The following is a 25,696-nucleotide window of genomic DNA, read 5'->3' as shown; positions in this document are numbered from 1 at the left end:
CATTATTTCCTCAATGTTGTTTTCATAGTTTATGTTGTTTCATGTTTTATAACGTCTCATGAGTAGATGATATTCTGGAATACTATGCTCACATCTAAGATGTAAGGAAGATATTCCAGGGGGATAAATAATGGTGTCGTGAATGAAATTAAGGAAAATCCTGAGACGCCTTGTACTGGTTGGTCTTCTTAAATGTTGGAATTTTTTTTTTTTTAAAAGAGCAGATGATTTTGAGCTTTTCCTTTTGAGCCTAGAACACCTGAAAAATTCATGTGACTACTTGTTCGCAGCATCTGGGCACTGGGTTGCATTTTAACTTCTCCTTTTCCTCGAAGCCATGGCTCCTGTGCCGACACAGTTCCTCTCAGTAAGCTTCCTTCTGTAGGTCAAGGATGGACTCTGACGCCAGAAGAAGGGAGGATACTTTCATTCTTATTCCAAAATGGGAACAGCACTCCTTTGATTTTGTAATTCATCAGGTTAGCAATTCCAGTTGACAAGGGTTTAAACCTGAAACCAAAATATCAGCTTACAAATCAAAGCCAGCACTTAGGAGGAGCCTGTCATTCATTCATTCAGCAAATGTTTACTGGGCACCGATTGTGTGCAAGCTGCTATTTGAGACTGGGGCTTGCGATCTCTGAACAAACAGGCTGGGCGGAGCTTTCATGATTGTCTCTGGAGGCAGACAGCAAACAGAGTTGGTGACAGGGACTTTGGAGGATAACTGAGTTGGAGAAAATCACAGCGAAATGGTTTTTAGTTAGTGGAGGGACAAGCCTGTGGCTTCTGGAAGCAGGACAGTGAGAGACCTGCAGTAGGAACAGGGCCCACAGTGGGGCTCCCTAGGGGCTGCACCAGCAAAGCCAGAGGAAAGCCCTCAGGAGCATCGTGGTCTCACTCCGCAAGGATCAGCTTGGGAGCAGGTGTGCCTGGGGCTGAGGAGCGGCTAGGACTCAGGCCTGGGGCGCTGGGAGGTCAGTGTGCAGCAGGAACCACAGGCTCTGCAGAGGCTGCACCCGTCCCCTCAGTGAAGTGCTTCTGAGCAGGACTACGTGGTCTGGCTCCTGCAGGGAGGAGTCACCGGCTGCTGTCTGGAGGGGAGCGGGGCAGTCTGCGTGAGACCAGGGCACACTGTTGGCAGCTTCAGCAGGGATAGGGGCAGGTGCTGGTGGCTTGGCTCAGACTCTCAGAAGAGGGGAAATGCCGTTAAATCCCACATATATTTTGAAGGTGGTCCTAACTCAGTGTGCTGAAAGGACACAAGTGGGAAATACACATGTGACTTCTGAGTTTGGGGCTGGAGCCCCTGGGAGGAGGAATTTCCATGTGCCGAGCTGGGGCTGTGCGTGGGGCCTGTGAGTGGGGGGCTGTGCATGTGGTGGGCACAGGGGTCAGGGCTTTGGTTTGAGGCATTTAGATTTGGAGTTGCCTCTGAGGCTACACGTGGAGCTGGCTGGAAGAGTCTTGCAGAGTTGGACCTGAAATCTGGGGTGAGGGCTGTGTGAAGGCATCAGTTTAAGAGTCAAGGGTGCAAAGACACTTTGAAAGCTGTGACACGGGATGAGGTCCCTGCAGTGTAAGTGTCCCGGAGGAGAGGAGAAGCCCTAGGTCAGACGCAGCCGCTCTCCTGAGTTGAGACGATGGGATTTATAGGAACTGGAGGGTGTGGGGCTGGGAAGTGGCCTCTGGTAAGACCAAGGAGAATCTTACAGACAGGTGTCCTGAAGGCATGTGAAGGCTCTGTGTATTAAAGAGATGCATGAAATGACCAGTGGTATTGATAATGTTGTGTAACTGATATTGGTGGGCAGAGTAGGACTCCACAATGGGGCTGCGGAGCCTCCATAGCAAGGAAGTCTGTGTCCCCATCCCACAGAGAGGGGCAGGTGTGTCCTCACACTCAGCTCAGGGGTGTTGTATTGCCACTTCCTCTCATATGTCACCTTATGACCTGACAGTCATCTCCTTCAGAATCATTTGTGCATTTGACATAATATGGACACATTTCTGGACTCCAGCTGCATTCATAGAACCAGCATCGCCCGTGTAAGTCTCAGCCAGTGCCAAACAGTTGTGATGTTGACTTGTGGAGAACCACCCAGGCGACAGGGTCACCTACTGTGAAGTGTGCTTCCCCTCAGCCCCTCACCTAAAAATGCTACACAAAGCCTTTGTATTTTAGAAAATGAAGGAACCAACCTAAGACCCCAGGCATTATAGATCATAGAAAAAAATACCCAAATTAAAAAAAAAAGAGCATGTTTCCATCATTCCAAAACCACGAATGACCATGATGGAAACCACGACGTTTCCATCATTCCAAAACCACACTGATAATAAAAGCACAATTTTTTTTTCCTCCAGTCTCCATTTGTATCAGGTAAGATGTAACCTCCAGTGCACATGGTGTTGTAACTGGAATTTTTGACAGCATTTGCCTGTGAAGGAAACTCAAAATTGAAACCACCTGCAAGTCATTAGTGGCGAGCGACATCTCCATCTGCTCAGGCTGTGGTGGGAACGAACACCCCCTAGCTTTGCTCAACTGGTCTTCGTGGGTATGTTTTAAATGGAGATTTGTGGGGTGGTAATTCTACCACCCCACAAATCTAATTCCTCTCTTGACAGCTGAGAAGGTTTTGGCTTATGAGACAAACCAGAAACATTAAAATTACAAAGACCGGTATTACCCATAAGTCATCCGATTTGTAATGTGGATAAAATATGGTACAGATTTTTTCCTTTCCCCATCTCTATTTGTTGCTCTTAGCTGATACAAGCATGGATAGTGACGGGGCGCTAAGCTGAAAAGAATTACTCATGAAAGTCCATTTGTAGCTTCTCCTTTCCAGAGTTTTCAAGGGCAACTGTGCTTGTTGATTTAATGCCAATCCACCTGCATTGAATTCTAATCTGTTTTGCATAAATGAATCGATTTCAATACAGTAAAAGCCTGGCTGGGTTGCCCTGGTGTGGAAATGCTGAGAGGATCCTTCTGGATTACAAGTTTGGACCAAACTAATTTATCCGACTGTCTTGTAGACTGCATTTTAATTTGAGGCATAACCAAGGGACCTTACTTGGCAATTCTTTTCCACATTTCCACATATAGAAACAAAGTCTTGCTGAGTGAGCCTGTGGTGTTTCCATGCACAGAGATGTGGTTTTGTCCTCGGTAGTAAGGTCACATGGTCTGTCTGTCTTCTGGGTTTCAGACCCATCTGCCCCACCTGCGCCCACTAACCTGCGGCTCGCAAACTCCACCATCAACAGTGACGGGAGTGTGACAGTTACTATCGTTTGGGATGTCCCCGAGGAGCCGGACATCCCTGTTCATCACTACAAAGTGTTCTGGAGCTGGACGGTCAGCAGTAAGTCTCTGGTTCCAACCAAGAAGAAGAGGAGAAAGACGGCGGACGGGGTAAGTGGGCAAGGGAAGGCAGGGGCCGCCCCTCCCTTCCTGCAGGGCTTTCGAGCTCCAGGCTCTGCTGAGTTGACAGAAGGAACGCGCGTGCGCACACGCATGCACGGACCTTGTTCCTTCTCACCGAGAAGTTGGCAGGAACAAGCCAACTGTTTTGCCTTTTACATTTGAGGCAAAAATAATTGGTTGTGATCTCTCAACCTCCTTTTATCTAAATGGCAGCCACAACTCCAGAAATCAAAAGAACACTTTAAATTGTTCCCATCCTACCTGTGGAGCCCTAGAAAATAATATGTATAAAGTTTACGCGCAATTTATAGTAGTTTAACATAGTCAATTGCACACGAACTTTATGGACACCCCGTATAATGCAAAATGTGCTTTGCATTTACTTCTCGTTTTATTTGGCAAGATCCTTGTAAATGGAAGAGCCAATGTTCATGGCTTTTCTGTTGAAAGGTGTTTCCATGTGTAATCTAATCAGCAGGCAGTAAACAATTTGGAAACAGCGTGTTTCACAGTATGGTGATTACAAGAATCTGGAGTGGTTTATTTTTCAGATGCCAAGAAATAAAATCTTCCTTGAACCATTTTCTACAATTAGATTTCCGTGATGACAAATATGCTGCATCATTTGAAATGTTTGGTGCATGAAGAGGAGTTATTATTCGCTTTCTTTTGTATACATTCCTTTATTTTGTCATAATTTACTTACACACATTTCACCTTAATCTATAAAATATAATCCCATAAACAGATACATGTTTAAAAGATGGCAAGGCTTTTTTTTTTTTTTTTTTTTTCCTTTTGCCTTAAGGATTCCAATATCGGTGCCATTTTCTCTATATATTACATAGTGAGTTAGAAAACATTTCCAAAAGTCCATCACTGCTATGGAGCTATTGCACTATTTTCATTTTATTTTTAAAAACCCTTCTATCAGTCCCATCTTTTATGTTGAAGGATTTTGCTGTAAGTCATAACAAGAGTGCATGCTTACCTCATGAGCTAAAAGAGCTGAGGCGGGGGAGTCTCAGGGCTCAAAGGGACATGATGAAATGCTGACAGCTTTCTGGCCTGGACCTCTACTCAAGACATGGTGGCAGGAATATTGAGGCTCTTTGCCAGGCTGATTTTCCTATGGCTTTGGTGGCAATATGCTCATACCCGATTTAGACTAGATATGAAAGAAAGGCAATCCGTGCTGATTCACAGTTTTCCTAGCCATGCGGCATCATAAATGTCTGTTAATTTATTATGGAGAGCTCTCTTTGCTCTGCAAGGTGGCATGTCACAGTGGGCAGTGCAGTTCATTGCCACGCTCTCTGCCACGATCCAGGAATTGGATTAGGAGCATTATTTTGAAAACTGATGTGGCCTTTGCACAAAGATTATTTTAGCCCCTAGTAGTGCTGGCTGCTCAGATCTTAAAGATGTAGAAAAGTGACAGATCTTAGAAAATTAAAGATGTACATAAGCTGGAGGTTGGCACGCTGTGTAGGGACAGATGAGGTGAGTGATGAAGAAAGGTATGGAAGGTTGGTGACGGATTTGGGTGTATTCTCTTCCTTTGTAGTTTCAGAACTCTGTGATCCTGGAGAAACTTCAGCCTGACTGTGACTACATCGTGGAGCTTCAGGCCATCGCGTACTGGGGCCAGATGCGCCTCAAGAGTGCCAAGGTGTCCCTTCATTTCACATCCACACGTGCGGCGGGCAACAGTAAGTGATATCCCTGTTCCCCAGGCTGACTGTAGGGCTCACTGGGCACTGTGCAGGGAGAGCGAGGTTTTGATTCTGAATTATTTACATGGTTAATCTCTTACTCCTACAAGCATGTAACAATACTATTAGAACTATGATGTACAAGGTAGTTTGACCTTTTGCCTTCTTTCCTGTGATTTTTATTTTTTGTAGGTAGCCTATCCTGGCTTTGTAATGGAAATTCAACAAGAAAACTTATCATATCTCATTCCAACAGATCTGCTATTTTTATATTTATGTTATTTTCACATACACATCCGCACCCGCATGGTTTTGAGGAACTGGGGCAGGTCAAAAGAGAGTATCAGGGAGAAAGGCCCATCTCCAGGGCTCCGGGAGCGTTGATTCCTGGGCTTACAGAGCCCGTCAGTGTGTCTGCCTCGGATCAGGGCAGTCAGCCTCATTCAGGAGGGAAAGGGGAATGTGTTAAAACTGTGTTTGAATTCAGGGAAGGCAGTGCTTCTCTGCAGAGTTAGAGGCAGTGATCGCTCCTCATTATCTCCCACCCCCTGGAAGAAAAGTAGGATCCAAATGAGCAACTTTGTTTCAAGTGATGTTTTGAAAAAAGTCTAGAAATAGCAGTTCCTGTTTGAGAAAAAGAATCTCTGTAGATGAAGTGGATTTAAAATGGGCTATTTTTATGGGAGTCTGGGTACAATATAACTTTACCTGAAAATTCTCTTGGAAATATTTCTATGTATTTATTAACTTCATTTTTTAAACAGTCATCCGTCTATTCAACGCAATGAAGTTGTGTGCCTGTGAATGACGGCAGCACCCTTCTCCATGCTGAGAATACGGTGCCTATGTCCTATAAGTCTCTATGAAATATAAGTATTGTGTGCACGTGTGTACCCACACATACAAGTACACATGAACACATGTGTACACGTAGGCCAGACGGTTAAGTTGACAAACTCATCTTAGAAAAAGTGCTCCATGCCTCATTGCTGAATATCTCTGCAGGCACCTTCCAGCTGCTCCCCTTGCCATCTGGTGACTGTACCGATATTCCGAGATGAGTTGCGTAGCCTTTTCTCTGGGATGATTTCATGGACTTAACTGTCCAACCTCAGACATATACATGTGTACACACAATTATACACACATACACATTATTCCCAGCCCTACGTGTATTTCTATCTTTGCCTTACAAGTGCCTAACTTTGAATTTGGGAGACAAATATGTACAGGAATGGTGCAAAGATCCACGGTTTGTACATGGAATCCCAGACAGCAGTGGAGGCAGAAAGAGCTGACATAGAGAGGCATGTTGCTGCCCATGAGGTCCTGGGGCATGTGGGCTGTGGGCTCACAACACAAGGTATCAGCCACATGCAGAGCTGTACGTGTGCTCCCTTGAAAGGGCTTTGCATATGCAGAGAAGTCGGCCCGGGGGAGGGAAAGTTGGGAGGCCAGTCTCTCCCATGAGCTGTCACCAGGTTGCAGGCATTTAATGACCATCTGTGTGCTAGCGACTGCCACCCGACCACTCCCTGCACTCCAGGGTTCTACTCAGCACCCCCACTTGGGTGGCTGGCAGGCGTTTCAAAGGTGTCACGTCCAGACACAGCTCTGGACGTCCCCTCACACCTGTTGTTCTCCCAGCCTCTTCTGTCTCAGTAAATGGCTCCAACATTCTCCCTTTTGCTCAAGCCAAACTCCAGAATTCATTCTCCATTCTTCTCTCTTTTCCTTCTCTCCAGAAATCCAATTCTTCAGAAAGTCCCTTAGTCTCTAATTTTAGATTCTCTGTGGGATCTGCCCAACTCTGTCGTTCAGGCCACTATCACCTCTTCCCTATTAAAATCGTCTCCTAAGTGCTGTTAGTGTTTCTGCTCTTTCTTTAATAACTATCCTTTGAAGAGCAGGCCAAGTGCTCTTTATAAACTACCCACCTGATTATGGATTTCTCTCTGTTTTGAGTTTCATTGTCAAGAGAACAAACTATCTTCTCTTTTCGCTTCTCCCCAGACTTCCTCCTTTCCTCCTTTCTCCTCCTCAGCCTCCTTCTCAGACCAAAATCCTTTCAACTTAAGCTTCCTCCAGGACCTTTTTCCTCTGGTGGTTGGTTTTCACCCACTGTGTAAAATACGTGTGTTTCTTTAGTTTCCTGCTTCTTCCAAAAGACAGCATTCTTTCCCCATTAGAAATTGCTATGGGATAGTAAACTCCCACAAGATAATATGTGTTTATTTCAACAACCAAGAGCAAGCACAGGAAAAGCCCAACTTCAACATGTCCTTGGTTGAGATTACCTTCCCTGGAGCCTCAGTGTGGGCCAGATGGCAGACAGGACTTTGTGGAACTCAGGTCTCCCTAGCTTGCCTGCTGCATCCACGCATGGCCTTGTTAGCTAGGGGAGATCTTCTATAGTCAGTCCTGCCTCCACTCTCTCAAGTACGATTTTCAACAACCTCTCTCCTTTAAGCTGCATTGCAAAGTCGGGTGTAAATCCCTTCGTCGTAAGCCATGCAGTCCCGTGAATGTAACCACACCTGTCCGTGACCCCAGGCTTATCTTCCCTTGCCCACGTGTCATGAAGTGGCATTGTCCTTCCCTCTGCATGGCAGACCCGCCCCCTTCCCAAGTCTCACACCCACCAATGAAGTGAAATCTCACTGAGCTCAGAGACTCCAGGTCTGCCTGTGCCCACGGCACCCACAGCGGCCCCTGGCGTGTCCCGCATGGCACCGTGATCGTCTGTGAGAGCCAGAGGACAGTCATCCGCCCTCCTCCTGCACTGTTCCAGTGTCTGGACGTGCAGCCAGGGGACAGTCATCCCCCCTCCTCCTGCACTGCCATCTCCACTGTCTGGACGTGCTCTCTCGGCTTCCAGACCTGAAACGACTCTCTCCGAGAGTCTGGTTTCCTCCCGCCACCCTCTTTTCTTTCTCCTTCCCATGTTTCTCAGGCACTTGCAATCTAATTTTTTTATCTTACTTTTTGCCACATTTTTTATTATGGATTAATGTGAGGGTACACACAATTAGGCAACATTATTTGCATTTGTTAGGAAAAGTTCACATTGCATTTGAGTCCTTCAGACAGGGGTGTGCTTTCTACCCCACACTACCTGTTAGGCAGGAGCTTACTGAGCCTCCCCCAACCCCCACCACCCCTGTGAATTTCAGTTTTTCTCACACATGGTCCTGCTGTTGCCATCTAGTTTTCAAGCCCACTTTTGCACTGGATCTGCTCCTGCTATTTCTCCGTCTGACGGACGTTTTCTCTTCCTGCCTTTATTACCCTTTCTGATCCATTTGGCCTCACTTGTCCCCTGGCTCCGCCTCGAGCCCTATGTCTCCGCCCTGGATGTCCTGACCCTCATCCTCTTGCTCCTCTGCCCAGTTTCACCTGCGGGGTCTCCCTCCCCACCTGGTTCTTGTACACTGGCGCGCTCTGCAGTTCCCTGTTACCTGCCCTGGCAGTGGTGGGCCTACCTAGCCCTGGGCCATTCCCACTGACCCAGCTCTAGCCTTGCTTTCTCTGCTAATGCCAGTTTTCCCTAGGTTGTCACTGTCTTCAGGTGGGCGTCACACAGGCCTCTCAAACTCAATGTGCCCCACCTTGGACATGCACCCTCCACAGGCGTTCCTCATCCCCAGTGGGGCTACAGTGGCTGGGGACCTGGGAGTCTCCATTTGCTACTTCCTGTCCCCTTCATTTCACTGCTAAGTCCTCCAACTTTTGGCAAGGCCTGCAGCTTTCTTGAGTCTTTCGGGAGCGAGTAAGGATTCAATCAATGCAGCTCAGCTGAATACAGCTCTCCGTCCAGCCCCCTCAACACCAAATAACACATGGAACAGATCTTAAAGGTTCCAGTGATTAATCTGATACAGTCCTGAGTACAAGGCAAGTGTCAATGAAGTGACTGTCAGTCTCAATCCCCAACAACCAGGGTTGATCATCTCCTACAAGCTGCTTGCATATTTTAACTACATCCTCTGAGGATTTGTGTTCTCACCTGGTAGAGGTGAGATCGTCCCCCTTGACTATTCCAGGGGAATTCTCTTTCCTAGTGGGAGTTTCTAGGCAGGTGTGAAGAATTGTGTCTGTTAAATGAAAGAAACAAGCCACTATTTATCCGATGGGTCGTCTTAGTACTAAGATTGTTTACTAGCCATAACTCAAAATTAAATAATGTCTTGCCTAACCAATGAATAGATATGACAGTTAACCTGTCAAAGGGCACTTGATTCTTAGGAATGATCCCTATCACACAGAAAAGCTAATAAAAGGAAAACCAAAAGGAAAACAAAATGAAGTCATGTACGAAGTACCCTGCAGTAACACATACTGTGTGGGTCTCAGGTTACTCTACAGAAAAAAATGGGTTTACGACAGATTATGTCAGATAGAGCCGAATGTTTGTCAGGATTTTATGTCCCAATGTTGATATATAATCTCATAAACACTAGCGTATGACTTTTATAAGAACACTATATATTTCATCATGAACCAACCAGAAGTAAAGGATAATTACAACTTTATAGTATAAGCAAGGGAAATTATATTTTATAGGAAGGAGAGCAGTAAATGTCAGTGTATAAATTACTTTTTGAATTATATTTTTCCAGCTCTGCAGGCTACTAGGTGTTTTAACGATAAATATTTTTATGCAAGCGAAGGCCGAATGTTCATGCGGTTTTATGAAAAAGCCCCTTGAAGGGAGCAAGATGCAGAGCTGTCTTTAAAGGAAGTATGGCCTGATTTTTGGAGGTAGGAGGAATATTTTCAAGGTTAGCAGTTTTTAAGCATTTTTTATTTGCCTCTTGGAACTGGAATATTTTTCTAGGTCTCCTAAATAAGAATGAGGTGGAGATAAAATACTCTGAATCTCTTGATCTCTAAAATTAAGCAAAATTTGGATGTTTGAACAAATAGCATACATATTTGATTCTCTTAACTTTTATGACTATCAGATACTATATAAATCAGTCTTCAGACCTTTGCAGAATATGGTGGATGTGATTTTATTCCATTTCTGTTCACTACCGACGGTGGCAGAGACTGTCTTACAGAGTCGTAGCACTGAAGTGTGCTCTTCTCTCTCATTTACCCAAGGCACGTGTCAGCAATACTGTTGTTGGCATCCTGCTCGTGAACCATTTCAGTAAAGCAACAAGGCTTCATTCTTGAGCTATATAAAAATACGTTGATACATCCATAATTAGAGATGATCATTTGCATAGGATAAAAAATCAAGTAGGAAGACAAGATTCCCATTAAGTTTAAACATAACGTCTAAATTTCTATCTTGGTTATCCAGCGGAGTGTTCTCAGTATCACTGATTTATGAAAGAAATGGGAAACATAAATGGGCTTGTGGAGATTTTAGATCCCTAATTAGTTATGTAATGAAGACTCTGGGTGAAACTGGGAGGAATTTTCAACTCCATGACGGTGCCAACAAGGTGCTGGGTTGGGCCCTGTCAGATTCCACATCTAGGTCCTGCCGGTGCCCTGGACTTGGGGCTCCCTGTGCTGCTGGTGATGCTGGCTCCCTAAATGTTTCCCAGTTATGCAGACCTTCATTTGAACTCCTTAAACTAAGATATACCCAACATGAGTCTGACTAGTGTAAGTTTCTATCCCGTTTTCTTAGATCCACTAGACAGATAATTCACTAGGGGCACCAGAGTAGAAGAAAGGAGAACGTCACAGTCCCCACAGACTTCCTCTGGTCCTCCGGCCTCTCTAGACCCAGCCTCCTTTGACTGATCCCACCTTTCCCCAGCTCAGCAGTGTTTCCCCATCTCATCTTTCTGTCCTCCTCTCACTTGCCCAAGAATATGAACTTTACTGCTTTATTAAAAGAAATATTGATGACTTATCAGCACATAATCAATGCAGCCTATGCTGTTATCTCTGAGTTGCATGAAACGATGGAATTTCTACGTATGCAACTTCTAAATTCATGGGGGGGCAAAGAAGAGATTTGAGGCCAGGGGAATTTTTTTGATCCCCTAACTATTAAACCATATAAGTCAGCTCCCAGTACACAGTGATGGAAGCCTTGGGCTGCCATGGGGTGGCCCAGGGAATTCAGTGTTTGAATTGTGAAAGAGGGCAGGATTCTTAGTAGTTTGGTGCTGCTTTATTTTGTCTTGAGTGTGTGCTAATGCCTCTTTCTCAGGTGCCTGCAAACTATGAGCCACAAGCCAAATTTAGCCCCTCCCTGATTAGGTAATTAAGATTTGGTTGGCTCACGACCACACTTATTTACATATCATTTTCATATTATGTCTAGCTGCTTTCAAACTACAACAGCAACTAAGTTGTTGGCAGAGAGACTGGCCCATGAAACCAAATGTGTTGACTGGCCCTTTATGAAAAGTTTTCTGAGTTAATTTCATAGGATACCTGTATGAATACAAATTAAATAGTATCAAATCTCAGCAACCAAACCAAAGCCCACTGGAACCACGCCCTGAGTCAGAAAGTTAGCTTTTTCACCCTTCCTTACACAACAAAGGAGAATGTACCCTGTGTTTGAATCCTGTGTCAAAGGATTACTGTGCGGACTTAAGAAAAACACCCTGCACAACCACAGATAAATAAACATTTGCTCGACAGAGTTGCAAACTCAGACTCCCTCATTTCCCTTCATTGGTGCATGTTAAAGCAACCACCGTGTTGCTTCTGAGAGGGGCAGGGGCGTCCAGTAAAGACTGGGATAATATTCTCTTCCTAGAGGAGTTGTAAGTGGAGTCTGAGAAAGAAATTAAAGGAAAAAAATATGCAAAACTAGAGAAAATACAGGCTCACTAAAAAGCGGGTAGTTTCCATTTCCTTTGGGAAAGCTTGGGCAGGGAGAGGCTATGGGAAGTTTTGAAGGACAGAAGAGAAACTAGTTGCATGGTGTGTTCCGGCTAAAGGCGTCAGAAATGCAGGGCTGAAAGCGAGTGAACAGAAGAAAGCAGGAGGGCATGCCTCTTAACTGATCTTTCAGCCCAAAGCAGCCCCCTCCCACCTGTGAAAAAAGTAGTATTAGGGCCATGTTGTGCGGGAGCTGGCAGTCACCTTTCTTGGACTGGTGTGCAGGCCCTTTGAGCACTTTCTTTGCTCAGTGACTGTAGGCTGGAGCCTTTAAGCCAGTATGTCCCTCTGTGCTGAGCAACCAGGATACAGCCGTGATGAGTCCAAGCATCCCTGCCCTTAAACACAAAAAGAACATGAGCACAGACCCCTTTGTATTCTGAAAGAAATAAGGAGGGAGAAATTGATGGCGAATGGTCACAGGAGGTCATATGGAGGTGAGACCTGGACCAGGAAAAGATGACCTTGTGGAAGGCTGAGTGTGGTGGCTCACTCCTTTAATCCTAGCACTCTGGACAGTGAGGCGGTGAATTGCCTGAGCTCACAGATTCGAGAGCAGCCTGAGCAAGTGCAAGATCCTGCCTGTAAGATTTTAGCCGGGCGTCGTGGCGAGCACCCATCGTCCCAGCTACTTGGGAGACTGAGGCAGGAGGATCACTTGAACCCAAGAGTTTGAGGTTGCTGTGAGCTGTGATGCCACAGCACTCTACCGAGGGCGACAAAAATGACACTGTCCCAAAAAAAAAAATGACCTTGTGGAGAGACAGAAGAGCATTCTGTGGGCAGAGATTGTAAAAGGAAAGGCCTTGTATTGAGTGAGAGCCTTCCTGTAAGTTAGAGTGTTTAGAGCACCTTAAACGTGGAGCCTTCCTGTAAGTTAGCGGTTAGAGCACCTTGAACATGGAGGAGAGAGCAAAGGTCCGAACTTCATTTTCCTAATCTATAAAGTGATGCTAATACTGGCTAGAGAATGATGGTTGTGAAGATTAAAACAGAAAGTAAATTAGTACATAATGATGAATGCACAATTACTCAGTGCTGGGTCCCTCTGTCCAGCCCCCTGGAAGACTTCCTGCTCTTCTCACCCAACATTAATGCTCTGATCATGATTTTTATTTATAAAATTCTTATTATATTAGGTTTATTTCAAAATGGAGTGAAAGATGGAGTTAGCTGACTCAGATAAAGAGTAGGAATCAAAATAGCATATGTTTTACTTTAGATGTAACCCACACGAAGATAGTCAAATAACAGATTATTACTCTATCGCTTAATTAACAGGCGTTGGACGAGGTGTACAATCCAACTTTTACTTTCAGTGGGTCCCTGGGGCAAGAGTGAGCTATTGTGACCTGCTCCAAATATTTGGCAGAAAAAAATAAGTGTGCACTGGAAGTTAAACTAGTAAATAAATTGACTAAACTAAATGACATTAAAGAAAAGAAATATAAAGGAAATGCAGGGCGAAGGAGCCCACTGGATTTTAGGGATCCGGAATGGCATAAGAGAGAAAGAATACAGCTAAACTGAAACAGAAAAATAAAAAGCAAACCAAACCTAGAGCCAGATCATGACCCTAAACAGCAGCCCAACAAGAAATGACCTGGCCTAAGAATACTAGTTTGAACCTCCTGATTCAAAGAAGTATTTCATGGTGCTGGTTTTATAGCAGCTTCTCTCTGCCTCCCAATCGGGGGTGGGGAATTGGGGCTTGGGATTCTTCTTATTCACTTTTAGATTATCCTATTTTGCAATGAGTTATGTGTCCAATAAATCTTCTAAATGGACAGTAGGAAAGAACAGTTTCTGTTAAAACAAAAACCCCAATAATGAACATGGGAACATGTCCCAATCTCCTCTTCCCTAGAGTGTCCTGGTTGATTCACAAAATATCATCTCACATTGCGATAATCATGTTTCTAGGCCTCATTTCATCAGGAAGGTTTTGGCCACTTTTTCAAAGAACAGACACAGTGACATGTCAGGCTAACACACTTGCACTTGGCAGGCCCCTTCCGTGGGGGCCTCTCACCGAGCTGTGATTATGGTGCTGATGCTCTCTGCTGTTTCCATCCAGAGCCCTTCCTGCACAAGCTTTCTACCTCCAGCTTGTAGCTGTGGCTCTCGGCTCTTGGGCAGCACTCAAGAGAGAACTTCCAGAAAGAAGTAATAAATGAATGTGTCTTATATTCCGTCGCCCAGTCCAACATATTGTTTCCATTGCATTTCATGTCCTTTGCTGGGTATTTTGAGATTTCACTTCAAGATCTGCCAGAGTTTGAATGTCTGTCACTAATCTGCTCCAGGAGGGCTGTGCCATACTGAGACTGGTCCGCGTTATCAGCTGGGTCAGGGCCATCTGTGCTCTTTACGACCTGTGTGACAAACTGGAAGCGTCTTTCTGTTTAGCGCCTTGCTCTAACGGCTGATGTCTACTAGCCATGCTTCTGTGAAAAGCCAGCTATTGTTTTCATGAAATGTTATTTTAGCATCATTTTGTTAATTTCCCTTGTAACTGTAAAAAAAAAAAAATCTCTCTATAATGAGAGATTGTATACACTTATCACATAAGGTGCAGCACCTTAAGAAATAGGTATACTTATTCACATAGACTTTCAAGCCTGGTGAATATATGTTGATTACCAACTTACATTCTAGGGATTATATGAAATATATTTTTAATATTCCAACTCATTGTGAAGGGAGGACCATTAACTTGAGTATGAAAGAATCTGCCATCACATCACCATTTACTTTAAAAAACAGGCACTGATGTGAATAACGAACAGGATGAGGAATTAAAGTACACTGGGCCTGACATCAGGCTATACAGTGATGTGTGACGAGTGCATTAGAATGTGGTCCTTTGTTGCAGAAGAACAGCTTGGGAAAACCAGAAAAGGCGGGATTCCCATGCAGCCCCCTCTTCAAAGACGACGGCCCACTCGCCCCCTGGAAGTCGGAGCCCCGTTCTTTGAAGACAACCGACTGCAAGTGAAGATCTACTGGAAGAAGACGGAAGGTAGGCGTTCACTTTGGGCTTTTTTAGCATTTGCCAGAAACACACAGTGATGTAAAGATACTTTTGAAAAAGTCCTGTTAAGCCACAATATTGATAGTCAGGTCAACAGGCACTGCGCAAAGACTTCAAAACCATTTTTTTTTTAAATGCCTTGTTAATGTTGAAGTCTGAATGGGTTGATGTTGGTCCCCAGTCTCGAAATCAGCAATAGACTATCGCTTAAATTTTTTCTTTTCAGGAATATTGACCCTTCTTCGTTTCTTTCCCAGAAAGCTGCCCTTGCATCCAATTTTTATTCTATAGTGTTTACTATTAAAAATATTTATAATGCAAATAATCTGGGAAATAGAAAGTCATCTCTCATCTCAGTATCATATCCTGGAATTGGCATTTTGATGAATTTCCTCTTAGAAGTCGTTGTGGTGTGTGTGTGTGTGTGTGTAAAATAGACATATTTCTGTATAGTATATAAGAGCTGCTGTGTTGTCATGAATTTTTCATAGCGTTTTTCCATTTCTGCCTTGTATGGGTAAACCCTAATGTCATAATACATGTCGTTTTTCCAGTATCATGCAATATTTACCTTTCTTTAAAACTTCCATCTGTAATTAAGGCTATAATCAACATTTATCCTTAGGATAGATTCTTTCCTTTCACTTGAACATTTATCTTTAAAATAATTTTTTGTTCATTTTCTTTAGTCTTAAACAATTTGTTTTTGCAGCAATTGAAATAGTATTTTTAGAATTAACATACGGTTGTTATCTTCATCACTCATGTATTTAAAAAATACAAGTAAAGCTGATTGTTTCAAGAGTTCTGTTTTTTAAATTTTTTAAAAATCATTATACATTAATGCATTTATAGGGTACAATATACTGATTTTATGTGCAATTTGGAATGCTTACATCAAACTGGTTAACATAACCTTCACCTCACTTAGTTGTTGTGTTAAGACATTATACTCTACTCTTAATAGTTTTGACATGTACCCTTGCATTCTGCACATTAGCTGAGGTCCCACCAAATACCCTCCCTCTTCTCGGCCTCCCTCCTCCGCTCCCCTCTCCCACCTCTTCCCTTCTACATTCTGGACTATAGTTATGTTTTACCATTCATATGAAAGTGTGGGTGATTATATATTGGTTTTATAGTAGTATTGAGTACATCAGATACTTTTTCTTCCATTCTCAAGATACTTTACTAAGAATATGTTCCAGCTCCATCCAGGTAGACATAAAAGATGTGAAGTCTCCATCTTTTTTATGGCTGTATCGTATTCCACGGTGTACATATACTACAATTTGTTAAGCCATTCATGGGTCGATGGGCAGTTGGGCTGTTTCCATGTCTTGGCAATAAGAGTTCAGTTTAAAAAATTCTTCTCATTCTCCTGAAGTTCTGTTTCACTCAGGGTATTAATAATCAATGCGTCATAAAAAATATTGGTATCAGAGTAGCTCTTCTTCCAGTATTTTCTTTCAAGCTGCTAAAACCTATTCTGCAACTAACATTACCATTAACATTAATATATTTTATTCCTGTAATGTGTTAACTAAAGTTAAAGTTCTTTCATTTAATATTTATTAAATTAAGATTATATGTATTATAATTAATTCTATACTAAGTATTAAATAATAAAATTATTTGATCCACTGAATATCAATTTAAATTAAAATTATCTGTCAGTACAGTAACAAAGTATACCATTTAACTAATCACATTAAAAATTTAATCATATAATGTAATGAAATGAAAATGTAAACATCTACTATGAATAATGTAAGTGTGTAAAGCATACAAGTTAGCCATCGCCGGGTTGGTTTCTGAAACTGGAGATTTGTTTTTCCTTCCTTGGATAGCAGTCAGAGTGGAATCCTCCAGTTTGCAAGGCATTTGGCTTCTTGCAGTGAGCATCTTCTGCGACAGGCTAATCCACGCTGTGGCAGGAAGCAGTAACTCACAGATGGATGTGGCTTCCTACCACCCTGCTGTGCTGCTCCTGTGCACTCCTTCAGCTGCTGATGGGAGGTAGTTAGTTTCGATGTTGGGCTGTTGCAAGCCGCAAGGCAAGGCGAGGAAGACCCTCTGCGTGCATGTTTGTAATGCACTGTTTGTGGTACACGGGTGTATACATATTCTCCCATGGAGGTGACCTTCTTAGGTCACAGGGTCTGCCAAGCTTTCTAATTCATTACCAGTTTTCCAAAGTGCTTGTGCCAATTTGCATTCCCATCAGCAGGGTAGAGTATTTCCAGGTGCCCTGCGTTTTCTCTGCCATGTGGTATTTTCCATCTTTTTAGATTTGTGTGTAACGATACCTCTTTGTTCTTTGAGTTGGTGTCTTTCTGGTCTCCAAGGAGCCGAGCCCCTTTATAAGCTTGCTGTAGCTCCTGCTTTACACGTGCTCTTTTGACTCCTTGGCCAGTCTGCACTGCAAGAGTTCTTTGCATGTATATATGTGTTTAAAAGTGACTATTTCCCCAAAGCTCAAAGGCCCACCTTTCCCCTAACTCAATTTCACACGTGCAGGTTCATGGGACTTCGATGGCATCATTTGGCACAGCTTCCCAACTTTGTGACCATGCCCTATTGCCTTAACCACTATAAATTTGGAAAAATTTTTATGATAGTCCTCAGCTTTTACTTCTTTTTCATATGGCCTTGACTCTTCTTGGCCCTTTGCATTTTTATATAAATATTTGAATTAGCTTTTCAATTTCCATGAAAACCTTCTGAGATCTGTATTGATACTGTGTTTCATCTCTATGTAAAAATATTGAGTCTTCTAATCCATAAACATAGCCTATTGCTTTATTCAAGTTGTAAAATTTTCTCTCAACAGTGTGTTATGATATGTTGGAGATGGGCTATACCACCTTTTAATATAATTATTCCAAGGTATTGGCATTTATTTTGATCCCATCATACTATAGAAGGCATATTTTTTGCTCAACTTCATTTTCTAAGTTTTGACTGGTGTTGACTGTAAGTCCAACAGTATTGTTATATTACCTTGTTAATTATAACATTTCATCTGATGATCCTTTCACATTTTCCTGTAAAAACCATCATGCAGTCTGCAAATTATGAGAATTTTATATTTTCCTATTCATACTTTTGACATATTATCTTTTCCCTGCACCTTAATGGCTAAGACTTTGTACAGTGGTCTCTAGGCATGACGATTACTTGTTAGGCTTTTGCAGACCCCACTGCAGATTACTGAAATCCTCTCCTGTTCTTATTTGCAAAGTTTTTGTCACAAACACATACTGATTTTTATTAAATTTTCCTTTTGCATCTACTGATATGATCAATGAAATTTTCTCCTTTGTTTTATTCATACAATGAACCAAAGAAAAATTATAGATGACCTATAGTTGAGCACTAAGTGCTATTATTCTCACAGATTGCTTGGAACAGCATCTGGCAGACATGAAACACCCCAGGTGTTTAAATGTGTGTTCTTGCGGCTTTGCTTGTAGGCAGAGCCATAGCGAGTGGCTGAGGTGCGGAGAGAAGAGAGGGCGTCCCGGCAGAGGTGAAGAGCCTCTGAGCTTAACTTCATTAGGCGTCCTGGTACTTTAGGACTGACTGCTCATGTTTTCTCCTTTGCAGATGACAAAGAGCAGTGCTTTAAAAACGATTTCCTTGTCAGATGTGTAGTACAAATACAACTTACATATCTTATTAAATTTGACAGAAGAACATGGATTAAGCTCATCACGCTATATCAGCCATCGTACAATCGATTCTCTCCCACAGTAGTGATCTTAGTGTATGACAGATAAAGAATGATGTTTGCCTTTATAGTCTCAAATCATTGTTGTATAAGAATATCGATCATATTACTGGTTGTTGACATAGATGTGTAGACTCACGCACACAGACACACACACACACCCACACACGCACACACGTTACTTTAAATAATCCAATTTAGAAAGGAATGTGAAGAATATCAACTCTTTTCTCAAATATAGATATTTTTAAAGAAAGTACAGAGAGATCTGTGTGCACATTTACTCAATTTCAGGATACATGGCATCATGCAATTTACTTTGCAACGTGTAAAATTATGGAGCTGACAATAAAGAGAACAGACCCAAAGGCAAGAACGTGGCCTTGATTTGGGCCCAGAAATGGCTGCTGACTTGATTTGTGTTTAGTGGCCTGGGCACCAGCGAGCGGCTGAGAGTACAGGGCCAATGCAGTGGAGGCCCGCCAGCACCTGTTTATCAGGGACCCCAGGCCTTCTTAACTGAAATACCACCCCGTCCGTTAGTGGCCCTCCTGTTTCAATCACATCGATTTCCATTCTCTGAGCTGTGCTAACCTCCAGGAATGCTCTGCAGCGTGGGCCAACATTAAACCATTGTTTAGTCAGCATACATGCATGCTAGCCTGAGACCACTCTTGGGGGTTGGGCAAACTTTGATCTCAAACATATAATTGATGTGAACTGTATTTGTAAAAGAGAATGTTCTGTGTAGCAGTGGTTGACACTGAAGCTTCTCATCAAAAAAAACGTCGGATTCTAATGTTACTGCTTCTTCAAGAGGTGGAGATTTGTTCTATGTCTTTATTGCTAGGTCAGGGTTGTCTTTGCAGATTTTTTTGTAGGCTCTGCGACTGCTCCCTGCCCTTTCAGCCTGTGTCCTCTCTTAAATGTCCACATTAGACATTTCTTTGAAGTGACAAGAAGTACTTGAAATGCTCTGTGTGGGTTCACTTCAGAAGGATGGCAAACGTATGGAACCTGGCATTTTGCTTTTACTTTATTTAGAGAGATCCTCCCAAAGGGTTTGGAATGTAAAAGAAATATCATGTGAAACTATCTAGATGGAATACTCAGGACTCTACCGAGTACTCTAAGCTCTTTACCAAAATGATCGAGTATAAAAAAAAAAAAATAGAGGGCGGCGCCTGTGGCTCAAAGGGGTAGGGCGCCGGCCCCATATGCCGGAGGTGGCGGGTACAAACCCAGCCCTGGCCAAAAACTGAAAAAAAAAAAAGAGAGAGAGAGAGATTGATTTTCATGTATAAATCTTGCCTCTGAAAGCTGGTGACAGAATCTTTTAATTTTTGATTAAGGTGACAAAATAAATATAGAAGAAAAGAAAGGAAAGTCTCATTTTCCATTTAGGTTAATCCTTTAGACAAAAAAATAAGCATTACAAATATTAATAAAGGTCTTTAGAAAAGTAGCTTAGTATCTTTGAAAATGATTGGCCCAACTTTCATTTGAAAATTAGAATTAACATAGATGTCAATCAATGCATTTCCGTTTAGTTGGCTTATTTTACAAATATCCATGGGTTGCTTCCTTTACCACAGTCACTGTGGCAAGTGACGGGGACACAGAAAGGGTCACATGAGTTTCCTACCTGAAGCAGCCTGCAGTTCTGAGGCTCAAGCAAATAGGTAGTCGTCACGTAATAAGACTTCCTAAGACTTAACGCTTCGTAAAGGTCTGGCTGCAGAGTGCTTGACAGGAGAGAGCCTTGGATTTTGTGTGCCAAGATATTCTCACAGAGGAGGTAAAGTGTCAGGTGAATTTTAAGGCTAGGTTCTTTATTTTTGGCCAGGGAAGAAGAGTGTTTCTGGCCTAGGTCATGAACAGCAGCACAGATGAGAGAAAGCTCGGAGGAGTCCAGTATTGGTGAGGTGGGAGAAGGGGCAGGGCGAGGCTAGGGTTCCACAGGATGGGGAATGTTCTGTGCTACGCACACTAGGGCGTGTGCATTTCGTTCTTCCCACTAGGAGAGGGAAGGGACACGGAGGTGAGGTCTGGGTGGGAGCTGGGGTATTATCAGGTGGGTAAGGAGAACTGGTTGGGACTGCTCAGGGTGGGCGTAGGGTTTCATGAGGCCGTCACTTTTAGTAGCTTGGACAAGAAATAATCAGAGCATGAAATAAAGGCAGCAGTGGTGGGAGGAAGGGGAAGGACTGCAGAGTGGCCCTGCAGTTTATTGTCTGAGCTGGGATTCATCGAGAAGGCAAGGGGCCTTCTTCAGTGTTACTCCTGCCCGACAGACAAGGACTGCAAGTTTCCCGGGGAAACCAGGATGTGCGGTCACCTGGATACTGGATGGGGAGGCCTGGCTGAAGGGACGGGGTGCATCCAAGTGGAGCCTCTACCTTCTGGCTGGAATGACCACTTAGCAGTACTTTGATTAAGAAACACCGGAAACATGAAATTGCAATGTCTTTCCTGGGGAGGACGGAAACTTGGGTTTTGTGTGTTGAATCCGAGATAACTGTGTGACACGCAGGAAAGGCTGGTGGGCAGCTAAGCATACTCAGCGCTCGGAGACAGCTGTGAAGTGGAGCCTGGCTCTGGCTGTGGCCACGGTGCTCACTGACCACTGGCAGCGACCTGCAGACATGGGCTGCTTTCCACTGGATCACATGGTTACTTACTAGGAACTGAGGACAAGCCGTGCTCTAAATAGAGCTTCATTGTTTTCCAAAAAGTCACTTTGCTTAAATTGTACCTGTGCCCGTTTCCCATTTTATTTGAAAGTCAAGCTTCCATATAAATTGCAGTTGAACTCATTCTCTGAAAGCACATGGGAGAAGGGAAGGAGGGTGTTGAAAGCTCAAAAAGTCCAGAGTAAGGCAAAGTGGAGAGTCTGTATTCCAAACACATTCTGCATTTTTACCCCTTCCAGAAACCCTTTATGTATTCACCATATGATGTACAGAATTCCAAACCAGAGTTTTCCCAGATATTTATAAAGCATGTTGATATTTATAATTATCACAGATGCAGGAAAAGAGAGCTTCTAACCTGGCTGACAGTCCTACTAGTATATAAGAGCCCACTTATAACTGAGAAAATAAAAGTGAATTTGAATGGGCATGCGTTCATCCATTCAGGGCTCCATGCTCCCTTTTATTTATCCAACAGTGACCCTACACAAACAGAATTTATGTTCATGGTGCTCTAACGGGTTGACAGGGATTAATCAAATGATAACAGGAACAAACAAAGTATTGAGAATAGGGGTAGATTCTGCGTGGGGTGAGTACGCACAGGCAGCCAAGGGTCGGGTCCACGTGACAGCCGGAAGGCCGTGGGAAGGACCATTCTCTCCATTCCGAGAACAGAGAAAATCTGTTCAGTGACTCAAACCCAACCTGAAGTACGGGGGAATTATCCTTCGCTGTCTGGGTGGGGACTAAGACAGTTACAAGAGTCCTTCCGAGTGGAAGAGGGCAGGAGAATTAGAGAACCGGAGAGAAGGACTCAGCCCACCAGACTCTGAAGACGGTGGAAGGGCGCCTGTCATGCCAGAAGCCTCTAGAACAGGCAAGGAAATATATTCTCCCCTAGGGTCTCCAGAAATGAACAAAGCCCTACCAATGCCTTGATTTTAGCCCAGTGAGACCCATTTCAGATGTTTGGAACAGATTAAGTTTGTGTTGCTTTAAGCGACATTTGTGGTCCCCATCACAGCCTCCCTAGAAAACTAGCACGCCACACGATTTAAGACTCCTGCAAACCCACTACTTTGGCCGTATCAGTGTCCTTATTTTCAGATAAAGGGATCGGGTGCAGTGAGGTTCTAGCACTTACTTGCTGAAGCCCACTTCCCTTGAAGATTGTGCGTGAGGCCACCATTCTACCTTCTGCACTCAGAATGAAAGGGGCGATTTCGGGGGCAGAAACCCAGAGTGTAGCTTTAGAAATGTTGAGTTTGAAAAGACTCTCCATGTTACAGGAAGAAGGGAACACCAGTTCCGCAAGGGAATGGCTCACATAGAAGTAAAAATTAGGGTCTGTCGGCAGGAAAATGATGATCAAGCCACAGGAATGAAAGATAGTGTTCCCGGAGGTGACACTTAGACGTTAAGAGGGAGTGAACTCACCCAGGGCAGCGTTTAGGGCTGAGGATGGGATGGAGTGTCCTGTGAGTCATTCATGGAGCCTCCTGTTAAGAAAATGCATACAGGCTTGGCGCCTGTAGCTCAGCAGTGAGGGCGCCAGCCACACACACCAGAGCTGGCAGGTTCAGGCCCAGGGCCTGCTAAACAACAATCACAACTACAACAACAACAACCAAAAAAAATAGCCAGGAGTTGTGATGGGCACCTATTGTCCCAGCTACTTGGGAGGCTGAGGCAAGAGAATCGCTTAAGTCCAAGAGTTTGAGGTTGCTGTGAGCTGTGATGCCACAGCACTCTACCAAGGGTGACATAAGTGAGATTCTGTCTAAAAAAAAAGCATATAATTTTATCATAAAATCCTCAGGTTATAAAGTACCTTCTGGGGTAGCCAAGCCTTGTCCTATGCTCATAATAGGGCAATCCAAAGTCCCCTCACTGTTCTGGACCAAAGAATCTCAGTCACGCTGTGTTCCCATCTCAGGATTTGACACTTGCTCTGTATCACTGTGGGTGGAGCTGAGCTGTCCAATATTGTAGCCACTAGCCACTTACAGCTGCACTTAAATTGATTACAATGAAATATTTAGTAGAATTGAGGATTTAATTCCTCAGTTGCACAGGTGACCTTTCAAGTGCCTCATAGGCACAGATGACCAGAAGTTACCCCCATACAGAATATTTTCCTCGTAACAGGCAATGCCATCAGCCCAAGCTCGTCTCTGTACTGCCAACATTCATGGCCAGCTTCTGTGAGGTCGGTACTCAGACAGGAGCTCCTCAGGGAGACAGGGTAGACGCCTTATTTACCAGTGCAGTTTTTAAAATTGTAACTCCCTTCATTTCTGCATTTATCTGTAGATGTATTACAGATACAAATAGAGTTCTAAATTGTAACTGGCTCACTTTCTGTGTTGTCTGCAGACGTGTTCCCCTCACTCCTGTGTGGACGTCATCCCTGCCTCTGTCCCTGCTCCGTGTCCCCCGTTAGCGTGGGAAGTCAGGAGGGCAGAGCTGCTGGGTGGCTCCTCCACTACTGCACAGTGACAGTACGGGATCACTTCCTCCGTTGACTTCATCCTTACGTATAACATACGATTCTTACAGTATGGGATCACTCCCTCTGTCGACTTCATCCTTACGTATAACATATGATTCTTTTTTTTTTTTTCTGAAGAAAATCAAACCCTTGATGTCGGCTGTGTGAAAATTAAACCCCCCAGTACACGAGTTCCCTTTAAACTAAACGCCCTGGGTTCTCACTTTATATCCGTTTCCTTTCCCTGATTAAAGGTTCTTCTTTTCTGGTTCCAAAGTGCTCAGAGCAAGTTCCCATTAGATCAGTTCAATTTCATCAAAGAGTTTTCCCCTCTGAAAACCCCCATCAAACGCTTGGCGTGGACGTTTGGGACAAGATGTGAATGGCCAGAGAGGCAGTGCAGTTTCACACCCTGGACTCACTGGCTGATTAATAAGCCTGAGACTGTCAGGAGCTCCTTTCCCACACTCAATGAGTTGCTTGTCCTCAGTTTTTTTTTTTTTTTTCTTCCCTCCCACATTATTTTCCAAAGTAAAGAAATGCCCAGAATGTGCTGCTCCACCTGGGAATGAAACCGTTTCAGAGGTCCATGTTCCTGCCTGCCTCTGAGGGCAGCAAGTCATGTTTCAGTAGGGCTCAGATGGCAGGCCTGGAGGGGGGACGGGAAGCCGAGGGTCCTGATCCTTCTGACAAAGGAGATTCCTAATGGCAACACTGCAGGAAATAAAGATGGATTGACGATTTAGGGCAGCACTTAAGAGAGCCATGCTGGGTACGACGCCTTCTTAGAGGGTTTTGCTCACCCTAAAAACCGTGGATAGGTTAATCTCGAGGCACCTTCAGAAGGATTTCACTATAACTTTACTAATTTTATTTTCTTCTCATCAGTACTTGAATTTCCACGCAGGTTTTCCTTTGGCAGTGTGTTACTTTTTCCCCTTGCTTTACCCTTAACCACTCAATCATCAGGATTGTACCAGATTTTGGAGGTACCTGTAGAATTTCATTTTCTCTCCTCCTGTTCTCTCAAGTTTAAAAGCAGAGGACTACATGGAATGTGATGTCCAGGCTGTTATTTTTGTTGGTGTGTTTTGTGTTGTAGACCCCAGCGTCAGCCGGCACCATGTGCAGTGGTTTCCAGAAGTGTGTGCTCACAACAGAACAGCCGGATCCAAGGCAGCCTCTGGTGTGACCCATGTAAGTGGCGCTTTCTAGCCTGACCTGATCTGTGGATACGGTTGGACAGACAGAGGTTAAAGCAGATGTGCAAACCAGATTTGTCGAACCAATAACTTCCTCTCACAAATTAGCTGTGGAGGAATGACTCAACAAAAATGAAAAAACCTACTGGTCCTTACATCGACCCATTATTCTATCCAGTCATACCATCATGTGGAGAACTTCGTCTGTTGGCGAAGTTAAATTTAAGTGATCTTACAATTTCAATTTGCCATGATGCTGTCACTAGTACCTGTCTTTGCCATGTCCTTAACTGCCACCAACTCCGCCAGTTAATGTGTGACGTTACCCGCCCTGCACACCAAGTGTCTACATTTCAGTGTCTACCTTTAAGAGAACGTTAAATTCATTAGAGATAGCAACTTGACCAGGACTACTCAGACTATCATTCCAAATAATTTGGGATTAACACACGAGTTATCTGCAGTAGATTAAGGTCAGCACAGCAACATAAAATGTTTAAGAGGCCATCGCATCATACAGGGTGTTGA

At 43.7% G+C, this 25,696-nt stretch overlaps 1 protein-coding gene and 1 long non-coding RNA gene across 3 annotated transcripts in view; one reads left to right on the top strand and one right to left on the bottom strand.

Moving 5' to 3' along the window:
* LOC128577307 (uncharacterized) overlaps positions 1 to 25,696 on the bottom strand; it is a 96,575-nt gene that overhangs the window by 29,334 nt on the left and 41,545 nt on the right. The window lies entirely within an intron of this gene.
* Positions 1 to 25,696, top strand: part of ANOS1 (anosmin 1) — a 165,023-nt gene that overhangs the window by 127,862 nt on the left and 11,465 nt on the right. The window contains exons 7-10 of one of the 2 annotated variants that reach the window (XM_053579480.1): positions 3,219 to 3,424; positions 5,004 to 5,148; positions 14,888 to 15,034; positions 25,069 to 25,163. In XM_053579480.1, coding sequence (XP_053435455.1) covers positions 3,219 to 3,424; positions 5,004 to 5,148; positions 14,888 to 15,034; positions 25,069 to 25,163 — 593 coding nt within the window. The remainder of the gene's footprint in view (positions 1 to 3,218; positions 3,425 to 5,003; positions 5,149 to 14,887; positions 15,035 to 25,068; positions 25,164 to 25,696) is intronic. The other variant, XM_053579481.1, reaches the window with a different exon arrangement.

This window comes from Nycticebus coucang, chromosome X (genome assembly GCF_027406575.1).
Source record: "Nycticebus coucang isolate mNycCou1 chromosome X, mNycCou1.pri, whole genome shotgun sequence".
Taxonomy (NCBI): Eukaryota; Metazoa; Chordata; class Mammalia; order Primates; family Lorisidae; genus Nycticebus; species Nycticebus coucang.
This window is presented reverse-complemented; position numbering and strand designations above follow the sequence as displayed.